This window comes from Pleurodeles waltl, chromosome 4_1 (assembly GCF_031143425.1).
Source record: "Pleurodeles waltl isolate 20211129_DDA chromosome 4_1, aPleWal1.hap1.20221129, whole genome shotgun sequence".
In the NCBI taxonomy this organism is placed as follows: domain Eukaryota; kingdom Metazoa; phylum Chordata; class Amphibia; order Caudata; family Salamandridae; genus Pleurodeles; species Pleurodeles waltl.
The window spans coordinates 785025885-785049801 of record NC_090442.1 but is presented as its reverse complement, the minus strand read 5'-3'; the positions used below and the strand labels follow the sequence as shown (position 1 = coordinate 785049801).

The following is a 23917-nucleotide window of genomic DNA, read 5'->3' as shown; positions in this document are numbered from 1 at the left end:
CGGGGGAATATACTGAGGAAGCTGCTTCCTTTCATACAGTGGTACGGAAGGCAGCTAGTTTTTTGGACCTGCCTTTGCCGGTGGTGGAGGCAAAACAAAACCTTTTGACGGAGGTGTTGCATCCGGCCTCAGCCGCGGCGGAGCCTCTGTTACCTTTTAATGACGCTCTGCTGGATCCGGTTTTAGAGGTGTGGAAGAGGCCGGCATCTTCCCCAGCAGTTCACAGAGCCGTGGCCAGGAGGTATCGGACGGCTCCAACTGATCCTGGTTTCCTATCTAGGCACCCTACGCCGGAGAGCTTGGTAGTGCAGGCCTCCTGTTCGTCCAAGTCAGCGCCTGGTTCTTTCCCGACGGTGCCTGGGGACAGAGACTCAAAAAAGCTAGAGGCGCAGTCGAAGAAGATTTTTTCGTCCTGCAGTCTGGCGTTAAAGGCCACTAATGCGACCTGTATCCTGGGGAGGTATATTCATGCTCTGATGGATGACATCTCCTCTTCGTTTACAGAGCTTCCCCAGGGTCTTTTGGATCTTGTCTCTGATGCCCAGGCTGCTGCGACCCAAATTATCCAGACGGGACTGGATACCACCGACTCGGTAGCCAGAGCAATGGGCACAACTGTGGTGGAAAGGAGACAGGCCTGGCTCCGTAACTCGGGCTTTTCGGCAGATGTACAGTCCACATTGTTGGATCTCCCGTTTGATGGGGACAAACTGTTTGGGGCTAAGGCTGATTCGGCCTTGGAACGTTTTAAGGAGAGCAGGGCCACGGCTAAGTCGTTGGGACTCCAAGCTCCTTCTTCCACGGCCTCTTCCAGATTCTTCAGGAGGTTTCGTGGATTTGGGCGTGGCTCTTCCTCCTCTTCCTTTCGGGGAAGATATCAGCAACCTGCCTCTTCCCACCCCTATAGATCTTTTAGGGGGAGGGGTAGGGTCCGCACCAGGGGAGCCTCTCAGCAGCACTCTGCCTCTTCCTCATCCTCTGGCGGGGTGCAGCAGGGGAAGCAGCCTTAGGCTTCCACCATTTCCCACTCACTCCTCTCCTGTAGGGGGAAGATTACAGCATTTTCTCACCAAATGGGAGACTGTTACGTCGGACACTTGGGTTCTCAGTGTTGTGGGAAAAGGCTACACCCTTCCCTTTCGGGAGTTTCCGCCCCTCATCCCGCCCCGCCCTTCGTATTGTTCACAAGAACACCTCCTGTTGCTAGAACAGGAGGTAGAAGTCCTCCTTTTAAAGGGCGCGGTGGAGTTGGTCCGGAGCAGGAAAGGGGTCAAGGAGTTTACTCAAGGTATTTCCTGATTCCCAAGAAGGATGGTCGTTTGAGACCAATTCTGGACCTGAGGATCTTGAATTGGTTCCTCAAGCAGGAAAAGTTCAAGATGCTGACCCTAGCACAGGTGCTTTTGGCGTTGAACATGGAAGACTGGATGGTGTCTGTCGACTTGCAGGATGCTTACTTTCATATCCCGATACTCAAGTCACACAGGAAGTATCTCCGGTTTGTGGTGGGATCGCAACACTACCAGTTTGCGGTCCTTCCGTTTGGTCTTACTTCAGCACCTCGAGTCTTCACGAAGGTGATGTCGGTGGTTGCGGCAGAGCTCAGAAGGAAGGGGATAGCAGTATTCCCTTACTTGGACGATTGGTTGATCAAAGCCAAGTCCCCGGAGCTTGTGTTGCGTCATCTGCAGTCAACAACCCAGTTGTTGTTCGACCTGGGCTTTTCGGTGAACGAGCCCAAATCTCACCTGGAGCCCTCTCAGCGCCTCCTGTTCATAGGGGCAGTACTGGATACAACATTGGGTCGGGCCTTTCCTCCGCCTCAGCGGATTCAAGATATTCAGGATTTGGTTCCAATGTTTCGAAATGGAGCGGTAGTTCCAGTCCTCAAGGTCCTTCGTCTGCTCGGTCTTTTTGCCTCCTGCATTCTGTTGGTCACGCATGCTCGCTGGCACATGAGGGCTCTTCAGTGGTGCCTCCGAAGGCAGTGGTCTCAACACAGAGGGGATCTAGAGGGTACTGTCAAGATCTCCAGAGATGCTGCTGTGGATTTGAAGTGGTGGATTGCAAGCAACAATCTTTCACAAGGAAAGCCGTTCCAGCAGTCGCCACCAGTGGCCACAGTCATAACGGATGCTTCCACTCTAGGGTGGGGAGCTCATCTGGGGGATCTGGAGATCAAAGGTCTTTGGTCTCCAGAGGAACAGATTTTTCACATCAATCTGTTAGAGTTACGGGCTGTACGTCTGGCTCTCAAGGCCTTCCTCCCTTCCCTTCGTGGTCAGTCGGTACAGGTCCTAACGGACAATACTGCCACGATGTGGTACATAAACAAGCAGAGAAGCTCTTCGACTATGGTCCTGGGCAAAGGACCATCGGATTTGCTTGATAGCAAACCATCTGGCCGGAGTCTTGAACGTGCGTGCGGACAGTCTCAGTCGCCACTTCTCGGCAGACCACGAGTGGCGTCTCCATCCAGATCAAGTCCGTTTAATCTTCCAGAAGTGGGGGTTTCCTCGGGTAGATCTGTTCGCCACTCGAGAGAACGCGCATTGTCCGTTGTTCTGCAGCCTTCAGTATCCGATGCAGGAAGCGTTGGGGGACGCGTTTCAAATGACCTGGTGCGGCCAGTTGCTTTACGCGTTTCCTCCCATACCCTTGATTCCTCGAGTATTGAGGAAGATTCGCCAAGACCGGGCTCTAGTAATTTTAATAGCTCCGGATTGGCCAAGGAGGGTGTGGTACTCCGACCTTCTCCAACTCTCAACGTGCCCGCCGCTCCGTCTCCCTTTCAGGGCAGACCTCCTCTCACAGTCGCAGGGGCAGGTTCTACACCCCAACCTCCAGAGTCTGCACCTACATGCCTGGAGATTGAACGGGGCAACCTGAGTTCCTTCTCTCTCCCGCCTGAGGTAGTGGATGTTATATTAGCGGCCAGGCGACACTCCACTAAATCTATCTACGCTAATAGGTGGTCTAAATTTGTTGCGTGGTGTGGAGAGAGGCAGATTGATCCTTTACATGCTCATCTATCGGACGTTTTGTCTTTTGCTCTATCTCTGGCGCAAAAAGGTTGTGCAGTGGCTACCATTAAAGGTTATTTATCGGCCTTGTCAGCCTTCATATGTCTTCCAGACCAACCATCTTTATTTAAATCCCCTATTGTTATCAGATTCTTGAAAGGTCTTCTAAATCAATATCCTCCAAAGCCATTCGTTATGCCGCAATGGGATTTGTCCTTAGTCCTGACTTTCCTTATGGGGTCCCCTTTTGAACCTATGCATTCTTGCCCCTTGAGGTATTTGGTTTTAAAAACAGTCTTCCTGATAGCTATAACATCAGCAAGGAGAGTGAGTGAGTTGCAGGCCTTATCAGTAAAACCCCCTTATACAACTTTTTATGGGGATAAGGTGGTGTTGAGGACCAAGGCTGCTTTCCTCCCGAAGGTTGTTTCACCCTTCCATTTGGCTCAGGCAATTACTTTGTCCACGTTCTATCCTCCGCCTCATCCTTCCAAAGAGGAAGAAAGACTGCACCGTCTGGACCCAAAGAGAGCGTTGAGCTTCTTTATCGATAGAACAAAGGATTTCAGGCTGGAGGATCAGCTGTTTATTGGATACGTGGGCAAGAGGAGAGGAAAGGCAGTCCACAAGAGAACACTATCCAGGTGGGTTGTTCTTTGCATTAAAATATGTTACTCTTTGGCAAAGAAGGATCCTCCTGAGGGCATTAGAGCTCATTCCACCAGAGCTAAGTCGGCCACTTCGGCCTTAGCCAGAGGTGTTCCTGTGGTCGACATCTGCAAGGCCGCAACTTGGTCGTCCCTTCACACTTTTGCAAAACATTACTGTTTAGATTCTGAGGTTAGAAGGGACGGCCATTTTGCACGGTCAGTGCTGCAGGATTTCTTGGTTTGACCATTTAGGCACCCACCGCCGGGCGTGGTACTGCTTTGGGACTCTATTCATGAGGTGAGGAATCCACAGGTAGTTGTATCCATCAGAAGAACGAGTTACTTACCTTCGGTAACGACTTTTCTGGTGGATACATTAGCTACCTGTGGATTCCTCACGGTCCCACCCGCCTCCCCGTTGCCTTTATGGTCTTGCCAAGTAATCCTTGAGTGTGCTCCTCTTGGTCTTTGAGGGTGCAATAGATGTATATATATAATATATTTATATATATATAGGTATATGTGTATATATCTTTATGTATATACTTGGTGTGTGTATATATTTTAAAAGAGAGAGTTTTATATATATATATATATATATATATATATATGTACATAAAAAGATTTACAGTTATTCATACAATGTGGTGTATTTTTACAATATAATGGATGTTGCTTTGTTCTTTCATTGCATTGCCTGGTTGTTCTCATGCACGTAAAAAATGATTGGTACTGACGTCCGCACGTCGTCGAGGACCTCTTATTGCCTGTATGACGTCAGACGGCGTCGCGTGCGAGACAGTGACGTCCTCGTCGACGTGCAGAGACTAGTAAGAAGATTTCCGTAGAATGCTGGCGCCATGGGAGTATTCATGAGGTGAGGAATCCACAGGTAGCTAATGTATCCACCAGAAAAGTCGTTACCGAAGGTAAGTAACTCGTTCTTTTGGATTACAAAACTGACATGAATATATCACTTTTTGGTTCATAAGGTGGAAGTCAACGGCACGCGTCCTCATTAGGACTAGAGAATTTGGTAATAAGCATGAGGAGAAAGCTGGAAAGAAGAGAGAAAGGAACAGAATATTGAAGGCTGCCAAGGGAAGGTCAATAAATTACTGGTATAAGAACAAGAGACACGAAAGTAAAAGATCAGTGTTTTCTAATTTTAGGAGAAAAGGAAGTGGAACTGCCCATTGGTTCTAATGCAAGTTATTCTGCTGCATTTTCCATCCCAACGATACAGGTTGACTACTGTTATGCTACTTTCTGCCTTAGCACATACTCACCTTCCCTATGGTTTCACACCAATTGTTCTAGTTCCCCATTATTAGGTTCCGCCACACATTACCTCAGACATGTCTCCTTTTCATCCTTAACAAGGTCCCTGCCTCACTGCCTCAGCTAGGATCCACCTTCAGGCACCATCGTTTCTGGTGTATTGTCCACATTTCTTGCCTGGCACCTGCATCTTTCTGTGTAATTCAGTTGGTGCCACTTATTTTCCTTCAGTTCTCTTCTTGTTCTTATGTAAACCAATTAACCCTCTTCTTCTTTTCCATAGGCGGTACGTTTACATCTACCTCCCTTTGTCTGTGTTCTTCTTTATGCCAGCTGTGCCCACATATTCCCTCACGTACACATTTCTCCTCTTCTTCCCTTTTCGCCTGGGTTTCGGGAACATTAGCCCACTTCTTTTGTAAGTGTGTCCTTGCTCTGGTACCAATAATTCCTTGACCTTCCCTTGGTCTCTGACATTCTATTCTCGTCTTTCTTCTTCTTTCCAGCTTTCTCCTCAGGCCTGTTACCAAAATATCTATCCCCGATCATGACCTGTTTATCTCTTGGTGATGACAAACAACGATTTTCAACTTATGACAAAACTGCAATAAATTCAGATTTTTAAAAAAATCATTTGGACTTCTTTTTCACATTATTACACGTTTATTGTAAGGATTTTGTGTGATTCACTTTTGAGCAAAGAGCACACATTAATTTCGCTAACTCACTTTACATTTTACTCACATTACGTATATTAAAGTGAGCGTTTGCTTTTTCCACCTCTCATTTTGTCTATATAATACTGATATTCTGCCTAAATGTATTTATTTAAAGTATGTGGTTGTGTTTAGTGCATTACAACTTTATCCTTATTAATATTAAATAGTAAAGAATTCCATGAACTACTGTTTTTGTTACTAAGTTCTTTAATATGGGAATAGCTGATTATTTGTAAAGATATACCACTTCAGAATATCTATATTTCCCATTCCCGGGCCTTAGCAGAGTTCTATCAGTTTCTTAGTTCTTACTCCCCTTAAGTAGATTTCCCCACAACCAAGAATATATGTTACTTATGGACTCAGTTTTCCACCAACGTTTGTTTCTTTTTTTTGGCGTAAAGTATTCTGTCTAGCGTTTAAAAACGTCCCCAGAAGCTCGATCTTTGATCCTTGAAGTACCTGCCATTCACTGCGAACTGCTGCTGCTGCAGATTTCTTGTTTTGCAGTGAGCGCTTGTGCGGGATGGTTACAAGTGCATTTTTACAGTTTTATTGTACTGGAAAAGAACAAGCAGATGACTGGAAAATAATTGAACAAAGCCTTACCACCGGCAATTGCTGTGTATGCATTGCATTTCATCATTTTTGTTCACTCTGCCATTACAAAAGAAAACCAACTACATGTAAATCAGTCATGGCCTCGCCTCCAAAAGGACAGTCCAGCTGAAACTGCTATACATACAAAACAGACAGTGCCAGACATATTTTGAATTTTTTGGTCCACAGCACATATACAGTTGCCTATTTTCTTGTAAAGAGGGCTATCTCCTACCGATTAAGGCTGGGCTGTCCATATTTGGGTGGAGCAAAGACTAATTTGTATGTAGTAGGTTCTGGTCTGCGAGAGCACAGGTTAGCAAAAAGTGAGTGAATTTATTGTGCCTAGAGTTATTACGAGTGATTCTGACTAATTCAAACACGTCCATCCATCACCTCTTCACTTCATAGTTGCCCCACTTCACTTCATAGTTCACAGGAGCCCCTTTGATATAAAGTCGTCCTCAAGCACTCAAAATAGTTTTCCTGAAGTTCTGCCTGCGTTTTGGAAATATCCAGTTTTACTAGAGCAGAGGCCATCCGTTAACGCTCTGAAAGTTCACAGAATTGTGGGCCTTTTGGAAAAGTTTAATCTAATTCAAAAGACGGTATGTGGATAGTGCACAAAAAGTATGTAGCACAACAATAAAAGACCACTTGCACTCCTTCCTTAGCAGCAATTGCTGCAAGAGGGTACCAAAAGATAGGAGGCAAAGTGGCTCCTAAGATACATATGTTTGCTCCTGTTGTTCTCATTTTAACACCCCTTCTCAGATGTTTGATGCCATCTTGACTTGCAGTATGTTCAATAAAGTAAATCCACTTGGAGCCCTTAGCATTTATACACTACAACAATGAGCTCAGAAGACCACATGCAATTGATGTTATGTAGGCTCAAAATACAATTTTAATTGAGTTTTTATTTTTGTTTATTTGCTTGGAAAAGTTTGTGATTCTGGGCATATCGCTTTGTTTGTTTCTTCGATGCTCTACTTGCCTAAAAACGTAATATGCCACGAAAGTGTTGCATAAAAACTGCATATTTATTTTACTTTTCTGTCGCTAACAAACAAGTCTTCCCCAATCTTTTGAAAAGTGAGGTCCTGTAGTGATATTTGTGTTTTGACCACTGACTCCATGTCGCAACACTTTGCACTTGGCTTAGCTGTCCACCGTCACATTAGCGGTCACAAGTTACAGACTCCATTTTGTATTCAGCTTAGGCGTAACTTCACTGCCGCGTTAAAGGTGCAAGTATTTTTCCGTACAAAACATGTTATGCAACATGTTTTCTATTCTGTGTCTGTGTGTTCTTTCTCACCAAACGGCTAGGACATAACGTGGCGGAGTCATTCAGTCAGCAAGATAAGGATGTACTAGAATGATGTTTATGGTACAGTAGGGAGCGGTTTAGTTTTGGGAGGGACACCTTGGGAAACTGGCCAGTTCTAATGTGTTGTTTCAAAACTGACCTTAAGTAGCCAGCATTTTTTAACTCTTTTCACAGAGCGGAAGGGGTTTCCTAGAAATCTCCTTCCTGGCTTGTTTAAGGTATATAAGGGACCCAGGTCGACGGTGGGAGATTCAGAGACCTCAATCGGACATGAGACGTCGAATGCCTGATATATTTCCTGTGAGGGTAGATCCCTGTTTCTCGTTGCAGTCGAACCAGGGTCAATGACTTGCGGGCATGAGAAGGATAAAGGAGCAACTGTGCCCCAGGGTGATGAATTTTTACTAATTATTTGCTTTGCATTGTGTGTGAATATATATGTCAATATAGGTATTTGTATCTTTGCATGTATATATTTTCTGTTTATAGATTGAAGATTCTTTGTACATGTTCTCACTTTATTGTTGCACATTTTAAAGGTGCACTTTCGGTTGTACTGACCTTCCTTCACGAGCCTTGCAAAGTGATTTAATAAATGTCTTTTTTAGACTAAGAAGTGCATTCCAGAGATTCTTTTTGACTCTTTTCAGTGTGTGTATTTTGGCTCAGTCAGCAGTAAAGCAAAACGGGCCTACTAAGAGTTTAGAATACAGCCTATAGACTTTGTGAGCTTCCTTAACTCTTTGCGTCATAATTTATTGTCATATATTATTCGATTCATCTACCTTCATGATTTCAAAGGGAGTGGCATTAGTAACATGGACAAACAGTAGTGAAAACAGTTTAAAATGAAACACTTATTCTCTATAACGTGGGTACAATGCAGACTGAGGTTAACCTTCCTAGGATGTTGACCCTCTTATCAACCATTAGCCTGGAATTAATGAAGTTGTGGCCAGAGGCTGAACATTTTTGGCATAATCAAATCTTTATGGAATCCCCATATTGTTGTTCAATATCTTTGTTTCTACCCAGGGCATTATTGATGCTGTCTAGTGTAGGAAAGTAACCCTTTTTTTTTTTTTAGCATGGTACCCCCACCTTTTGCCTGATTGTCAGTGTGTTTGACTGTATTCACTGGGATCCTGCTAACCAGGACCCCAGTGATTATGCTCTCTACTTTCCAACTTGGTAACTTGTACCATTTTGACTTCAAATTTGGCATACTGGTGCCCCCATGTAAGTCCCTAGTATATAGTACCCAGGGCATTGGGGTGCCAGGGGATCCCCATGGGCTGCAGCATGTATTATGCCACCCATGGGGAGCCCAGGCAAAATGTTCTGCAAGCCTGCCATTGCAGTCTGTGTGAAAGGGTGAATGCCCCTTTTCTCACTACAGGTCACTCCACCGGGTCACTGTAAGTTACCCCTATGGCAGGCCCTTCTAGCCCAGAGGGCAGGGTGCGAATACCTGTGTGTGAGGGCACCCCTGCACTAGCAGAGGTGCCCCCACATACTCTTGTGCCAATTTCATGGACTTCGTGAGTGGGGGGATGCCATTTTATGCGTGTACTGGACATAGGTCACTATCTATGTCCAGCTACATAATGGTAACTCCGAACCTAGGCGTGTTTGGTATCAAACATGTTGGAATCATACCCTAATACTATTGCCAGTAATGGGAGTATGATTCCATGCACTCTGGGGGGTCCTTAGAGGACCCCCAACATTGCTCCTACCAGCTTAGGGTTTTCTGGGCAGCACAACTTCTGCCACCCCTTAGACAGGTTTCTGCCCTCCTGCTGCTTGAACAGCTCAAGCCCAGAAAGGCAGAACAAAGGATTTCCACTGGGAGGGGGGTAACACCCTCTCCCTTTCGAAATAGGTGTTTAATGGCTTGGGAGGGGTAGCCTCCCCAAGCCACTGGTATGCTTTAAGGGCACATTTGGTGCCCTCCGTGCATAAGTCAGTCTACACTGGTTCAGGAACCTCCAGTCCCTGCTCTGGTGTGAAACTGGACAATGGAAAGGGGAGTGACCACTCCCCTGTCCATCACCACCCAAGGGGTGGTGCCCAGAGCTCCTCCAGAGGGTCCCTGGGTTCTGCCATCTTGAATCCAAGGTTGGCAGGGACCTCTGGGTGCATCTGACTGGCCAGGTCAGGCAGGTGACGTCAGAGCCCCCTCCTGATAGGTGGTCACCCTGCTAGATGACCAATCCCCCTTTCAGGGCTATTTAGGGTCTCTCTGTTGGGCGGGTCCTCGGGTTCGGCTTGCAAGATTCCAGCAGGAATGTGCACTCCCCTGCTAGTCAGCTTTAAAGGGTTTACCACCCTTTAAACTCAGCCCCCAGGCCTGCTGCTAGCAGCAGATGGCTGCCCCTGTTGCATCCCCCCACTTTTTTTGGAAGCAATGGCGTGAAACCAGTCAAAATACATGTAGAGTGGTCAGTCCTGGCATGCACCACCTCCAAGGTGTTGCATGTGCAGTGACCCCTATATTTCATTTTCCACTTGCATGGAATGAAAATAGCCAATCAGGTGTATGGAAGCAACCTCTGCCCACAGGAAGTGATCACTAAGTGGGTGTAGCCACCCTACGGTAGATGACCCATTGATCGCTACTAGGTACCCCCTAAAACGCCCACTAAATACAGTATTTAGTGGGCATCCCTAGACCAAGAAATCCGATTCCAAGGACAAAAGAAGACCAGGAACAAAGAAGACCGAAGGCTTGAGAACTGAAGTCCTGCTTCACCAAGAAAAGGTGCCAAACCCTGCCTCCTGCACTCAGGACTCAACAGTCACCGCTGAGGGGTTGCTTGGACATTGGACGGACTCTCCAAACCCCCAGAGGACCTCCACGCTTCACAAATCGACAAAGATCTCTCTCTAGAGTAAAGGCTGAAATCGCTCTACAACATTAAGAAACCAAAGACCTAGTGAAGGCAACTTCACTGACTGGCTGCTGACCAAGGAACCAGACCCACCGCCAGACCAAACTTCGCCTGTTGGATCGAGAGGACAAACCCTGCCAATGTGCCAAGTTTGGTGGCTCTGCGCCCTCTAGTGGCCAGACCGTGCAGTAGCCCCAGGTACTGGTCACCTCACGTTGGACAGCCCATTTTGGACTGTAAAAGGTCTAGAAGGAAGCAGCAGTTAAGGGACTTCAGGAACGACCCTGACCTCCCACCAGAGTGTCCCTGCTGACCTGCAAGCGACCCTCAAAGAGACCTTCCTCCTGCTTCCAAGGGCACCTTTGCGCACAGCTCCTGGCTCACCAATTCGCTCTGCACCCTGCCGCCTTGTGCCCTTCACCAACGATCTAGCTGTGCCCTAAGGGTCCACACCCCTTGTGACCTCGACAGTCCAAGGAGACCCACCGGACATACCTTTTAAGTCCACCTGTGCAGCACGTTTCCAAGTTGTTCCCCTCAATGGCCTAGCACCAGCTACAGCGCCTTTCTGCCGCTGCTCCCGCCAAAACTGAGAGCCGCCCGAACTTCTCCAGCTGGTCCATAGTGCTCACCGACAACCTCGACATCTCTGCAGAAGGAGACATTTGTAAACGCACTGCTTGATTTTATATGCATTTTCAAAGGATGAGAATGTTATCATGTAGCATTGGTTGGCAACTAAGAAGTGCCCCTGGGGATGTAAACATTAATTTGCAAAATAGAAATAAATGTTAGTGTTTCCTAGTACAGCCAGTGTAACCTGTCTCTGTACTTGTACCTTCCGCGTACTTTTGATCTCTGGGATTATTTGGATTTGGTTGTAGTATAAATGGTGTTCTGGAGCATGAAAATTAAGAGAAGTAATGTATTTTGCCACTTTCACTTAGAAAAAGTATGACAGTGTGAGAGTAATCTGTCAGCACTTATCACTGCAAGAAGAACAAAGGCAACACATGCCTATAGAGTGAATGTTATTGTACCCACCCTAAAGGTATAAGAAAAAACAATTATAAAAGCAAAAATACATAATTTCCTAGTTAGATTATATGGTATACCCAGTGCTGTTGCACATATCTTGACATAAACCTAACTAGAAGAAAGTCCTAGACAGGTCCTTAAGATTATTAAAATGTTAAGAAAAGTTTGAGGCACAGAGTTGGAGTTTTGTATCGTATGGTTTCACCTGCATATTTAGTCACATAGAAGGCTTATTTTCCCTGTTACCTATCTACTTTCATCTTTTTTTGCTATTATATTGTTGTTTGTTCTACATCATTTATAATTATTCTAGCAGGCCCTAACAATGAATTCTGCAAAATATCTCTCTTCCTTCCTTAGTGAAAAAACCTTTGTCTATAGACATAATGTCAAGCCATGTGAAACATGAAGAACCTGTTGTTCGGAATCACAAGATCTCTGAGAATGGAGAGATGACGAAACCAGAGGGGTCATTTGTGCTAAAGTCTCAGGAGATCACAGACAGAACGCATCCCGAAGATGAAAAGCGTCAAAGAGCAGTCAAAGAGCAGTCCATGGAAAGAGAAGCACGTATAGAGCAAGAGGCCTCTATCCTCGAGCAGCAGGACTCGAGGGGTGGAGAGACTCCAACAGTGAATAATCCATCTTTCAAAGAACATGACTCAAGCAATGCTGAACATTTTGAATGTCAAAAAACCTCTGTCCTAAAGCAGCGGGATTCAAGAGAGGGAGAAAAGTATAAAGAGCGAGAATCCGCTATCCTACTAGAACAAGATACAATTGACATGGAGCCTAAAGATAGGGTTGAACCACCTGTCCAGGAGCAACAGGGTGTTGCAGACAGAGAGACACTTGAAGACGAGAATCTATCTGCCCTAAAGCAACAGGAAGCTACTAAGGTACTAAGTCTTGTGGGAGATGAGTCGTTTGTGATAGAACTACATGAGATTATGGAAGGAAAGAGTCATGATGGAATTAAGCCTTGTTTAATAGAGCACCAGCCATACACGGAAGGAGTATCTCTTAAAGGAATGGAACCATGTCTCCCGGGGATGCCAAATTCTGACATGATACAATTTAGTTTGAAAAACGACCACATACAAATGCCTTCATTTATTCATTCATTCATTTCTTTCATTCATTCATTCAACTCAAATGAGGAAGAGGTTCATCTAGGGAACGAGCAATCTGACCAGGGGAAGGCAAAAGAACAATGTGTCCAGGAGCAGGCAAACCTCACAGAAGCTCTTGAAGGAGAGAAGCCATCTCTTTTCGTTTATGAAGAAACTAGGATGAAAGGAGAGAACATAAATGATTTGGGAAGGAGAAACACTGGGAAAAAAGAGAGAACCTCGGGTATACTTCAGATGGGTGCAAAGTTACAAATGGGAATTAATGAAAAAGGCAGGACTTCAGGGGAGGAGAGTACACAGAAATGTAGAAACACTCTAAAGGAGAAGAAGGTTACAGAAGAAATAACGTCTATTGTTTGTACCCAAAGTCCCCACAATGGAACACCGATCATACAAGGAGGGGACGAATCTCACTGGCATCGACCAGACTGCAGAGAGAGTAACAATAAGACAGTTGCCAGGAACTTGCAGCACTTAGTGGAGAGGAAAAGCTGTTTGAATGTAATTGAATTAGGGAGCCACGAGGGAGCACGATCAGGTATGTATGTACTGTTTGAATTTACTTTAAAGCAGTTGTTTCTAATTATTATTGACATCTCAGTTGAACTGACAAGCAAGAATTACTTTTTATTCGGATCCCCTACAGCCCAATTCACATGTCTGACTGCTTTAGATTTGATCTGGTCTTCCCTGACGCACGTGGGGCAAAGCAGAACTCAGCAGCTTTTATTTTTAATTATTTCTTATTTCACCCATTAGTGAGGTTTCTTTCGAGCAAACCAGTCCTGAGGGCACCAGAAAACATTTCCACATTTTTCTAGAAAAACAGTGGACAAGGTAGCCCTTATTTGCAGCCATTTGTGGAAACATTGCATGTTAAATAATTCTCACGTACTTAAAAATAGTTTTTTCAATGACTGCTGTGATTGAGTTGGAACAAAGTCCAGGAGTACTGTAGATCCTTTACGTACGTACATACATGTGTGCGCACACACTTTCGTCTGGATTAAGGATGGGGTTCCACAGGCTGATGTCGGTGTAGACCGCCAGTATCTGGAGACTCATATACTGTGCCCGTGGTGAAGGCCTCTGCCTACGTGCTGTGCACTACAGCAAGGTTGAGGTGCCGGTACTGGGAGTTGCAGTGAAGCGAAGATGCAGCAGAGGGCCACTTGTGATTTGTTTCCCTTCTTTGGCTCTTGGAGATCACAGGCTGTGACCACGGGCTTGGTGGTACTGATTGGCTATTTTGGATTGGGATGATGCAGCTTTGACGCACACCGAAATCATAGAGGCTGCCACATTTCTTAATCACCAGAACCAGTCTCATGCAGTTCTGCACTCTTACAGTGGCTTTTGCCCCTTGTGTAAAAACTGTAGAACTGCACCCTCCTGTCTTGAACTTGTATTCTTGCATTGCAGTTTTAAAGGGTAGTGAAACTTTGACATGGCATTTGAAACTTTGCTGTCCTCAAATCCACATAGTATGTGGGCTGGATGGCTGCCTAGATGTTGGACCTACTCTGTGGGATTGTTCTGCCTTCTTATTTTTCTGGGATAAACTCACACACTGCTATAACAGCTGTGAATATCCTTGCCTCTTCTTGTGTGACCTAATACCTATAGAGTGGTCCGATATCTGATCCAGCTTCAAATAGACTGGTGATCGGTCCTAGATTTTATTTTCCTGAGGATGCAGTGCAGCTTAACTCGTATCAGAAAGCAAAGTTTCCAGGCAACTGTTGTTTTCAAATATGCTGTCTGGCACCAAAAAAACATCACAAGCGCCACAGTTAAAATAGCTGCAGTTACACTGAAATCCCTCATGGCAGAACTGAAGAGAGTAAAACCTCCTGTAAAACAGTGGAATTTTCACAGGTAAAACCAAACACAAAGTCAAGTTGATACTTATTGAACTTGCAGCATTCAGATCACAACTGGACATGTTAAATGTCTGAATGCCATGGAGTAAAAAGTGTTAAATGTCTCTGATTGGAGAAACAAGATATGGAGTCACAAATGAAAGCAAAGCTGGACTCAAACTCATCCCTCCACTCTGTCTCCAAAGAGAAGATGCAAGGGCTTCTGATGTAAGTCCCACTCCATTGATGTCGCCAGTCATTCAGTTGATAGCTCAACGAATCCCAACATTCCCCTAAATAATACCAACATTCCCCAATTTTCTAAGGTCTTCATGAAACTCGCAGCATATAGTGACCTTCAAGGAGGCCATGCTAAAAATCTTGGGTGCACTTTCAGCTCGGTCTGGTGCTACTTCGTGCACCATAGAACTACAGGGCTTGCAATTGGTTTACTGCCATCAGGTCTAGCTCTGCTGTCGTCCGTCCCCTTGGTATACTTTACTTGGCCTGTATAGTTGACAGCACAGACTGCTCTGGGCCTAAGGTCCGCACTGGTCCCCACTACTCTGATGCCAGTAACAGTGCCACTGGTGCTGGAAAAATGAGCCAGTGCTGACACTAGTGTCGGACCCTGAACCAACTTTGGCTTGAGCCCCACCGTTGTTGTGCTATGAAATTGCAAACGCGCCACTCATTGTCATGTACCCTGTCATGTAACCTATTGCCTCTTCTGTGTCGCATCTACCAGAAGAGCAACCGTTAATTTTTCTGGTTCAGACACTGATCTTGTCAAAGAGTAAGGGCTCCTCAGGATGTTGATGAGGGTGATGGCTTGCTCCCCCTTCAATATAATGATTATGCCTTAAACACTGATCACAGAATGCGAATGGGCTTGACTCCTCGTCTGAGACAGAGCTTTTCTGTTTATTAGGGCCACAAAGGAAAGAGAGTGCCTGATGTTTAGTGGTGATCTGGAGGGCAGCTAAGGAAACAGAATTGCAACTGCCCTACCTTGTGATCAAAACAAATGTTCGAACAGAAACTATTTCAGATTGGGCGAGTGACTTTTGAGCCCTTACTCCCCTTTAATAATACCCTTAATGATATTTTGCTGTCTACTGGTCGAAACCTTGTTCTTGCTAGCATCTGGACAGGGAGGTGGCCAAGCGTCTCAGACGCCTTTTGATTGGGATTTTCTCGCCAAGGACTCACTCCAGTGAGTGTTGTTGTACATGCCTTAACCAGTAAGGTGAATCTGAAATCATTTCTGACTCCTCCTCTGGATATTAATCCAACAGTATTGATACTTTTTAGCAAACACTTTTTCTCCCGCCATTTCAGCACTGTGATCTGTAAATGCTGCTTGTCTGCTGAACTGTTACATGCACCCTGTTTGAGACATGTCCAGTAAGATTTTTCAGGCAGTCCCGGAAGACGTATGGGCCTCTTTTGCCCATACAATTCACAGTGAGCAGAACTCAACAAAATAGATTATCTGTGCACGTCTGGATACTAAGCCTTGTCTGTGGAGGTCAGTCTGAACCAGTGGTATCCTTCACTTACATATGTGGAAGTGATTCACATGATCCTCAGACAATGTACAAATGTTCCTCTTGTGTAGGAAGTTGGCTCTGTATATACTATCTCAAAGTGAGAGATAGTGTGCACAGAGTCCAAGGGTTCCCCTTAGAGGTTGATAGTGAAAAAATAGATAATACTAATGCTCTATTTTGTGGTAGTGTGGTCGAGCAGTAGGCTTATCAGAGGGTAGTGTTAAGCATTCGTTGTACACACACAGGCAATACATGAGAACACACACTCAAAGACTTAACTCCAGGCCAATAGGTTTTTATATCGAAATAAATTATTTTCTTAATATATTTTTAGAACCACAAGATTCAAATTTTAGGTAAGTACATAAATTGTAAGGTACTTCACACAGGTAAGTATAGAACTTTGATTTAAAACAGTAGTGTACACAGTTTTGGTAAAAATGGCAAATAGCTATTTTAAAAGTGGACACAGTGCAAAAATCAACATTTAATGCAGGGGGGTAAGTATTGGTTAGATTTTTAAGTAAGTAAAGCACTTACAAGTTCAGTCTCCTGGGCAGAGGCAGCCCACTGTTGGGGGTTCAAGGCAACCCCAGAGCCACCGCACCAGCAACACAGGGCCGGTCAGGTGCAGAGGTCAAAGGAGGGCCCTGATAACATAGGCGCCTATGGAGAACAGGGGTGCTCTGGTTCCAGTCTGCCAGCAGGTAAGTACCTGCGTCCTCGGGGAGCAAACCAGTGGGGTTTTGTAGAGCGCTGACACACACAAGCACACAAAACACACCCTCAGCGGCACAGGGGCGGCCGGGTGCAGTGTGCCAAGTAGGTGCCAGGTTTGTCGTAGAAAACAATGGAGGGACCCGGGGGTCACTCTGGCGATGCAGGCAGGGCACAGGGGAGCTTCTCGGGCCAGCCACAGACTGGGCTAGGATGAGGGCCGCTTGCTGGTCACTCCTCCACTGCTAGGTGATTCCTCTCGGTCCTGGGGGCTGCGGGTGCAGTGCTTGGTCCAGGCGTCGGGTTCCTTTGTTACCAGGCAGTTACCTCTGGATCCTCTATGCAGGCGTTCCTGTGGGGGTGCAGGGAGGTCGACTCAGGGCATTCACACTGTTGGAGTCGCCTGGGAGTCCTCTCTGCAGTGTTGGTTGTCCTGAACTCGAGCCGGGGTATTCGGGTGCAGAGTGTGAACACTCACGCTTCTGGCGGGAAGTTGGAGTCTCTTTAAAGTTGCTTTCTTTGCTTTTGTTTCTGGACAGAGCCGCTGTCCTCAGGAGGTTCTTGGTCTTGTAGGTGCAGGTCAGTCCTCTGAGACCTCAGAGGTCACTGGTCCCGCTGGATGCGTCGCTGTGCAGGTTCTTTGAGTCTGGAGACAGGCCGGTAGGGCTGGCGCCAAGTCAGTTGTTGTCTCCGTCGTCTCTGCGGGCTTTCAGGTCAGCAGTCCTTCTTTCTTCAGGTTGCAGGAATCTGATTTCCTGGGATCAGGGTTGCCCCTAAATACTCAACTTAGGGGGGTGTTTAGGTCTGGGGGGCAGTAGCCAATGGCCACTGTCCTGGAGGGTGGCTACACCCTCTTTGTGCCTCCTCCCTGATGGTAGGGAAGCACATCCCTATTCCTATTGGGGGAATCCTCCAAAACCAAGATGGAGGATTTCTTAAGGCAGTGGTCACCTCAGCTCAGGACACCTTAGGGGCCTCTTGACTGGTGGGTGACTCCTTGTTTTTCTCATCATCTCCTCTGGACTTGCCACCAAAAGTGGGGGCTGTGTCTGGAGGGGCGGGCATCTCCATCTGCTGGGATGCCCTGGTGCGCTGTAACAACAGGCATGAACCTTTGAGGCTCACCGCCAGGTGTTACAGTTCCTGCAGGGGGAGGTGAGAAGCACCTCCACCCAGTGCAGGCTTTATTCCTGGCCAGAAACCCGTCTGGTTGTGGCAGGCTGGCAGGAATTGGTCAGCCTAACACTGGTGTTTGGACTGGTATACAGAGGGCATCAGTGTAGCCATTATGGAACTGTGGAGTTCATGTTTGACAAACTCCCAGACCATATACGCTTTATGGCTACCCTGCACTTACAATGTCTAAGGTTTGGCTTAGACACTGTAGAGGCATAGTGCTCATGCAACTATGCCCTCACCTGTAGTATAGTGCACCCTGTCTTAGGGCTGGAAGGCCTGCTAGAGGGGTGACTTACCTATGCCACAGGCAGTGGGTTGAGGGCATGGCACTCTGAGGGGAGTGCCATGTCGACTTAGTCATTTTCTCCCCACCAGCACACACAAGCTGTGACGCAGTGTGCATGTGCTGAGTGAGGGGTCCCTAGGGTGGCATAATACATGCTGCAGCCCTTAGAGACCTTCCCTTGCCACAGGGCCCTTGGTACCAGGGGTACCAGTTACAAGGGACTTATCTGCATGCCAGGGCTGTGCCAATTGTGGGCACAAAGGTACAGTTTAGGGAAAGAACACTGGTACTGGGGCCTGGTTAGCAGGATCCCAACACACTTTCAATCATAACTAGCATCAACAAAAGGCAAAATGTTAGGGGGTAACCATTGCCAAGGAAGGCATTTCCCTACATCATGGATATGTTTTTTGGATCCTGCCTCTTCGGTGAGAAGGCAGACTTTGCGTTTGAACGCTTTAAGTACAGCAGAGCTATGGGATGCTCCTGGAGGCTGTTGACCCCTGCCAAACAGTTTCAGTGTTGGTTCCAAACGTTTAGAGGTATTCCAGAGGGCTGATACAGAGACAGCCTTCCTAACCGCTGAAGCAAAAACACACCCCAGTCCTTTTGAGGCTGTGAATGTGGGTCTGGAAAGCAGCATGAGGGCCAGCAGGGCCCTCAATCCTTCGGTTCCTCTTCCCGTGCTAAAACAGTCTCTAAATTGCTTTAGTATTCCCTTAGTGGTGCATGAGCAACTGGGTGGAGGTCAGGCCCTGGTTTTCCTTTCCACCCCACCCACTATTCCTCCCACTCCAGAGCGAATATCAGACGAGCACCTGGCCTTTCTCCTACAGGAAGTATGGCTGTTGCTCTCTAAGTGTCCATCAAAGAGTTGTAGTACTTGGAAAGAGAATGGGATTGTTACTTTAGCAAGTTCCTGGTTTCAAAGAAGATTGGGGCCCATAGGCCTACTCTGGACCTTCGACCTCTGAATGTCATTCTGCGGAAGGACACATTTAACATGCTCACACTGGGCCAGATTCTGGGCCTGATTCTGACCCCGGCGGTTCCTTACCGCCGGGGCCAGGGTCGGCGGGAGCACCGCCAACAGGCTGGCGGTGCCCCGCAGGGCATTCTGACCGTGGCGGTTTTGCCGCGGTCAGAAGTGGAAAACCGGCGGTCTCCCGCCGGTTTTCCGCTGCCCATTAGAATCCGCCATGGGGATTCTGACAACCCATGCCGCCATCCTGTTCCTGGCGGTTCTCCCGCCAGGAACAGGATGGCGGTATGAGTTGTCGTGGGGCCCCTGGGGGCCCCTGCAGTGCCCATGCCAATGGCATGGGCACTGCAGGGGCCCCCATAAGAGGGCCCCACAAAGAATTTCACTGTCTGCATTGCAGACAGTGAAATTCGTGACGGGTGCCACTGCACCCGTCGCACCTTCCCACTCCGCCGGCTCAATTCTGAGCCGGCGTCCTCGTGGGAAGGGGGTTTTACACTGGGCTGGCGGGCGGCCTTTTGGCGGTCGCCCGCCAGCCCAGTGTAAAACTAAGAATAGCCGCAGCGGTCTTCCAACCGCGATGCGGTATTCTGGAGGGAGGAAGTCTGTCGGGCGGCCTCCGCCGCCCGCCAGACTTAGAATGAGGGCCTCTGTCTGTTCTGGACGTAGGTGAGTGGATGGTGTCCTTAGACCTACAGGACACACATTTTATATACCTATCCTACTATCCCACTGACATTGTGGGGTTCATTGTAGGCTGGGTGCATTTTTAGTTTCCTATCCTCCCCTATGGCCTCACCAGCACCCCTAGGTTATTCACAAGTGTCAAGGCACACTGTGATTGTTCATGCTCTGTGTCTGAGGATGTGGAAAGGGTAAAAGATAATACGCTGACATCAGTCCGAAGGGATGGCACTTTAGTGCAACTCCACTCCATCATTTCTGGTGCTGCCCATCAAACGAAAGCCAGGGATACCAGTGTTCCCATACCTCGATGAATGGCAGTTGAAGGGGTGGCTTGCCATTCAGTCATGGATCACCTCCAGACAATAGGTGGATATTTTGACATTATTGGGGTTCACGATCAATGAGCCGCAGACCCACATGACTGTTTTGCAGAGCCTTTCATTCATTAAGGCAATCCTGGACACAGTTTTTTTGTTTTTAAAAAAAATATTTTTATTAAATTTTTGCTTTAATTCTGTTTCCAACATTTACTAGTCACATTATATAGGTATAATAAATCAGTAACGTTGCTGTTACACAGATTAACACATTAACTTAACAACTTAACTGAGGTCATTATCGCGCATTAAATGAGGAGTACAGAGTTGGTTCCTAAACAGTCGCTCGCCAAGATGTGAATATGGGCACTTTTCCACTACATCAGGTATATACTCTTGTGAAACTGGTGCTTATGCGCTGCGTGGGGGAAGATCTAGAGCGGAGGAGATGTGCGTGTTGAGTGTGGGGTATATAACTTGCGTTATGATGTGGAACCACGGCTCTTCTGTGGGCGATCGTTATGGATCACCCTTGGCATACATTCAGGTGCAGGGAGGTGCCAATCATTCCGGTGATTCTCATTTAAAGAGTCCCTAGTTGGGCAGGGTGGAAAGCCGTCAGGGCTGACAACTATTTGCAGTTATTCGAGTGCATTAGTTTAAGGCGGTTTCTCGTCGCTTTTGGCGTCCAGTCTATCTACCAGGATCTCCCACGCCTCACTGCCCGTCTGCCGGGGTCCCATTTTTGTGTTCCTTAGCACCTTCAACTCTGCGCTGGCCCATCTTAGTGTCGTACTGTGCCAGGAAATCAGGTCTGGGGCGGTGGCCGACTTCCAGTTCATTGCTATCAATCTCTTGTACATTACGAAAGCTAGATCAATAAACTTATGTAGGTGCTTGTGCTTTTTGTCTCTATTTCTCAGGCCTAATAAACATGATTTAGGCTCTACTGTGAGTTCCAGGCCCGTCAATTCAGATACCTTTTCCACTATTGCGCTCCACTTTACACGCACTAGGGGGCAGTCCCATACCATGTGGTAGAAATGTGCCAGCGGGGCTCGGCACCTTGGGCAAGCTGGGTCCGAGGTAGGGAACATACTTTTAATCCTGGCTGGAGAGAGGTACGTTTGGTGTAGATAATTTAGTTGTGTATATCTGAACCTAGGGTTTCTCGATACTCCCTTAGTGTGTAGTAGGGCACAAGGCCATTCCTCCTGTGTGATCGGGAGTGGGAGCACCTCGTTCCACTTAGTTAGTGCCTTCCCCAGAACGGGTGCCGTTTCTTTATTCAGTGCTTTGTACAGGTTCGACACTATTTGCAGTTGGCCGTCGTATTGCAGCATATGGTGTAATGCAGTGGAGGTCGTGGGTTCCTGTTCTCCCGAACCCCACATCTTCTTTATAGTATGGCATAGGGCATGGTATGTCATAAGTTGCCCTGGGCTTACTGCTGTGAGGTCGTGTATTTCTTCGAAGGTCATTAATTTCCCTTCTCGAAGCAATCGCCGACCTTCTCAATGCCCGCATCTGCCCATACCGCCAAGGACCTTCCTCTGTCTCCTCCGGCCCAGACCGGGAGGGCTCCTAGTTGCACTAGAGGGGAGTAGGGGAGCGCGTGGCGTCCACCCTGAATATACCTCTTCCAGCATGCATGTGCTACCTGCAGTTGTGGTTTGCCGGCTATTCCCTTCGGGGCTCCGGCCGCCATCCATGCGACCAATGGTGTGCCACTCAGGTTGGCCAACGCCCCTGCTGACTCCGCTAATGTGGGTCTATGTATCCAGTCCAGCACCCATTGGAGCTGGGCTGCCGCATAGTAACGCTCGAAGTTTGGGGCACCCATGCCTCCCTCGGCTACTGGGCGCTGTAGTGTGGCGAGGGCAACGCACGTTCTGCCTCCTGACCAGATGAGTTGCAGCAGTGCACTGTTTAGTTCACGAAAAAAGCTCTTGGGGACTAGGAGTGGCAACGCAGAGAAATAATATAGGAGCCGGGGGAGTATCAGCATATTTGCTATTGCAACTCTGCCCATTGGTGACAATGGCAACTTGCCCCGGAAGCGAAGTGATCCCTTAATGGAGGCAAGTGCTCTCCCCAGGTTACAGTCTCTGAGGTCCTCCGGTTTATGGTATATTTGGACCCCCAGGTATTTAAATGAGTCAGAGCACCATCACAGGCGCCCAGACAGGGTTGTAGCTCGGTTTGACAGTGTCCGTGCGACAAGGGGAAATACACACAATTTTTCCCAGTTTACTACCAGTCCGGACATTGTGCCGAACTCGGCAAGGAGTGTCATTACTGATGGTATTGTCTCGCTTCCGTTACGAAGGTATATTAAGGCATCGTCTGCGTACAGAGATATTATGTGTTTCGTCCCGTTCCTTAGTATGCCCCATTCCTCCTCCCTCGATCTCAGGCGAGTGGCCAGGGGTTCCATGGCGATAGCAAATAGCAGAGGGGATAGGGGGCATCCCTGCCTAGTGCCTCTTGCAATCGGGAAACTTTCGGATACCGTTCCACCCGTTCTAACCCTTGCTCGTGGCCCGGAGTACAATGTCTGCACCCATTGTATAAATTTTGGGCCGATTCCCATTTCCCGCATGGTATCGAATAGGAAATCCCACCCCAACGTGTCAAAAGCTTTTTCTATGTCCAATGATAGTACCATTTCGTCATGTGCCCCTGTGGGGGTGCTTCCCATCACTCCCAGTAGTCGGCGAGTGTTTAGGAATGTATTTCGTTTGGGAATGAAGCCGTTTTGATCCTCGTGTATCAGTGTGTGGATGACCGGGGCAAGCCTGTTGGCCAATATTTTGCCCAGAATTTTACAGTCGGTGTTTAATAGTGATAGTGGTCTATATGATTTGACATCTGTGGGGTCCTGTCCCTGTTTGGGCAGGACCGCTATCACTGCTTCTCTCTGTGTGGGGGGCAGTGCCTTGTGTCTCCAGGCCTCTTCGTATACTTTTAATAGATGGGACTTCAGGAGGACCGAATATTTCGCATAGTATTCCATTGGGAGACCGTCCATACCTGGTGCCTTGTTTCTTGGCATTTGTGTTAATGTGGCTTCTAGTTCCGCAGCGCTCAGTGGGGCTTCTAGTGCTTCGGCGTGTTCCTGAGATAGTTGTTTTAAATGAGCGCCAGTTAGGAAAGTTTATGAGCTGACCTGGTGTATAATCCGTGCGTTTAGTGTATAGGTGCGTGTAGTAGTCCCTGAACACCCTGTTTATATCTGCTTGCGTGGAGACCCACTCATTATTGTCTAGTTTTATAGTCCCTATTGGGGTCTGTTGCTGGGTTCCCTTTAGGAGCCAAGCCAGCAGTCTGCCCGACCTGTCCCCCTCAGATTGTTGGCGCATTAAATGATACTTATAATCATGTTTGCGGAGGCGGGAGTCCGCTTCATTGTATTTTATGCGTGTTTCTTTTAGTGTGGCGTATGGTACTTCATTACTGGCTATCGCCACTTCGAGTGTTCTCAGTTCCTTCTCCAGTTTGCTTATCTCCGATTGTAGGGCGCGTCTGACTCCCCAAGTGGATGCCATGCAGAACCCTCTTACCACCGCCTTGTGTGCCTCCCATTCTGCTGCTCTTGTATTTGCGGAGTCAGAGTTTACTTCCCAGTAATGCTTTAGTGCTGTGCCTAGTCCCTCTGCGTAG

The 23917-nt window shown here is 47.3% G+C and overlaps 1 protein-coding gene across 3 annotated transcripts in view; it reads left to right on the top strand.

Annotated features, from left to right (window-relative positions):
- LOC138288172 (zinc finger protein 208-like) overlaps positions 1-23917 on the top strand; it is a 74679-nt gene that overhangs the window by 26405 nt on the left and 24357 nt on the right. For all 3 annotated transcript variants that reach the window (XM_069229490.1, XM_069229491.1, XM_069229492.1), the window contains one exon: positions 11899-13209. In XM_069229490.1, the coding sequence (XP_069085591.1) occupies positions 11925-13209 (1285 nt within the window). In that variant the 5' untranslated portion in view covers positions 11899-11924. The remainder of the gene's footprint in view (positions 1-11898; positions 13210-23917) is intronic.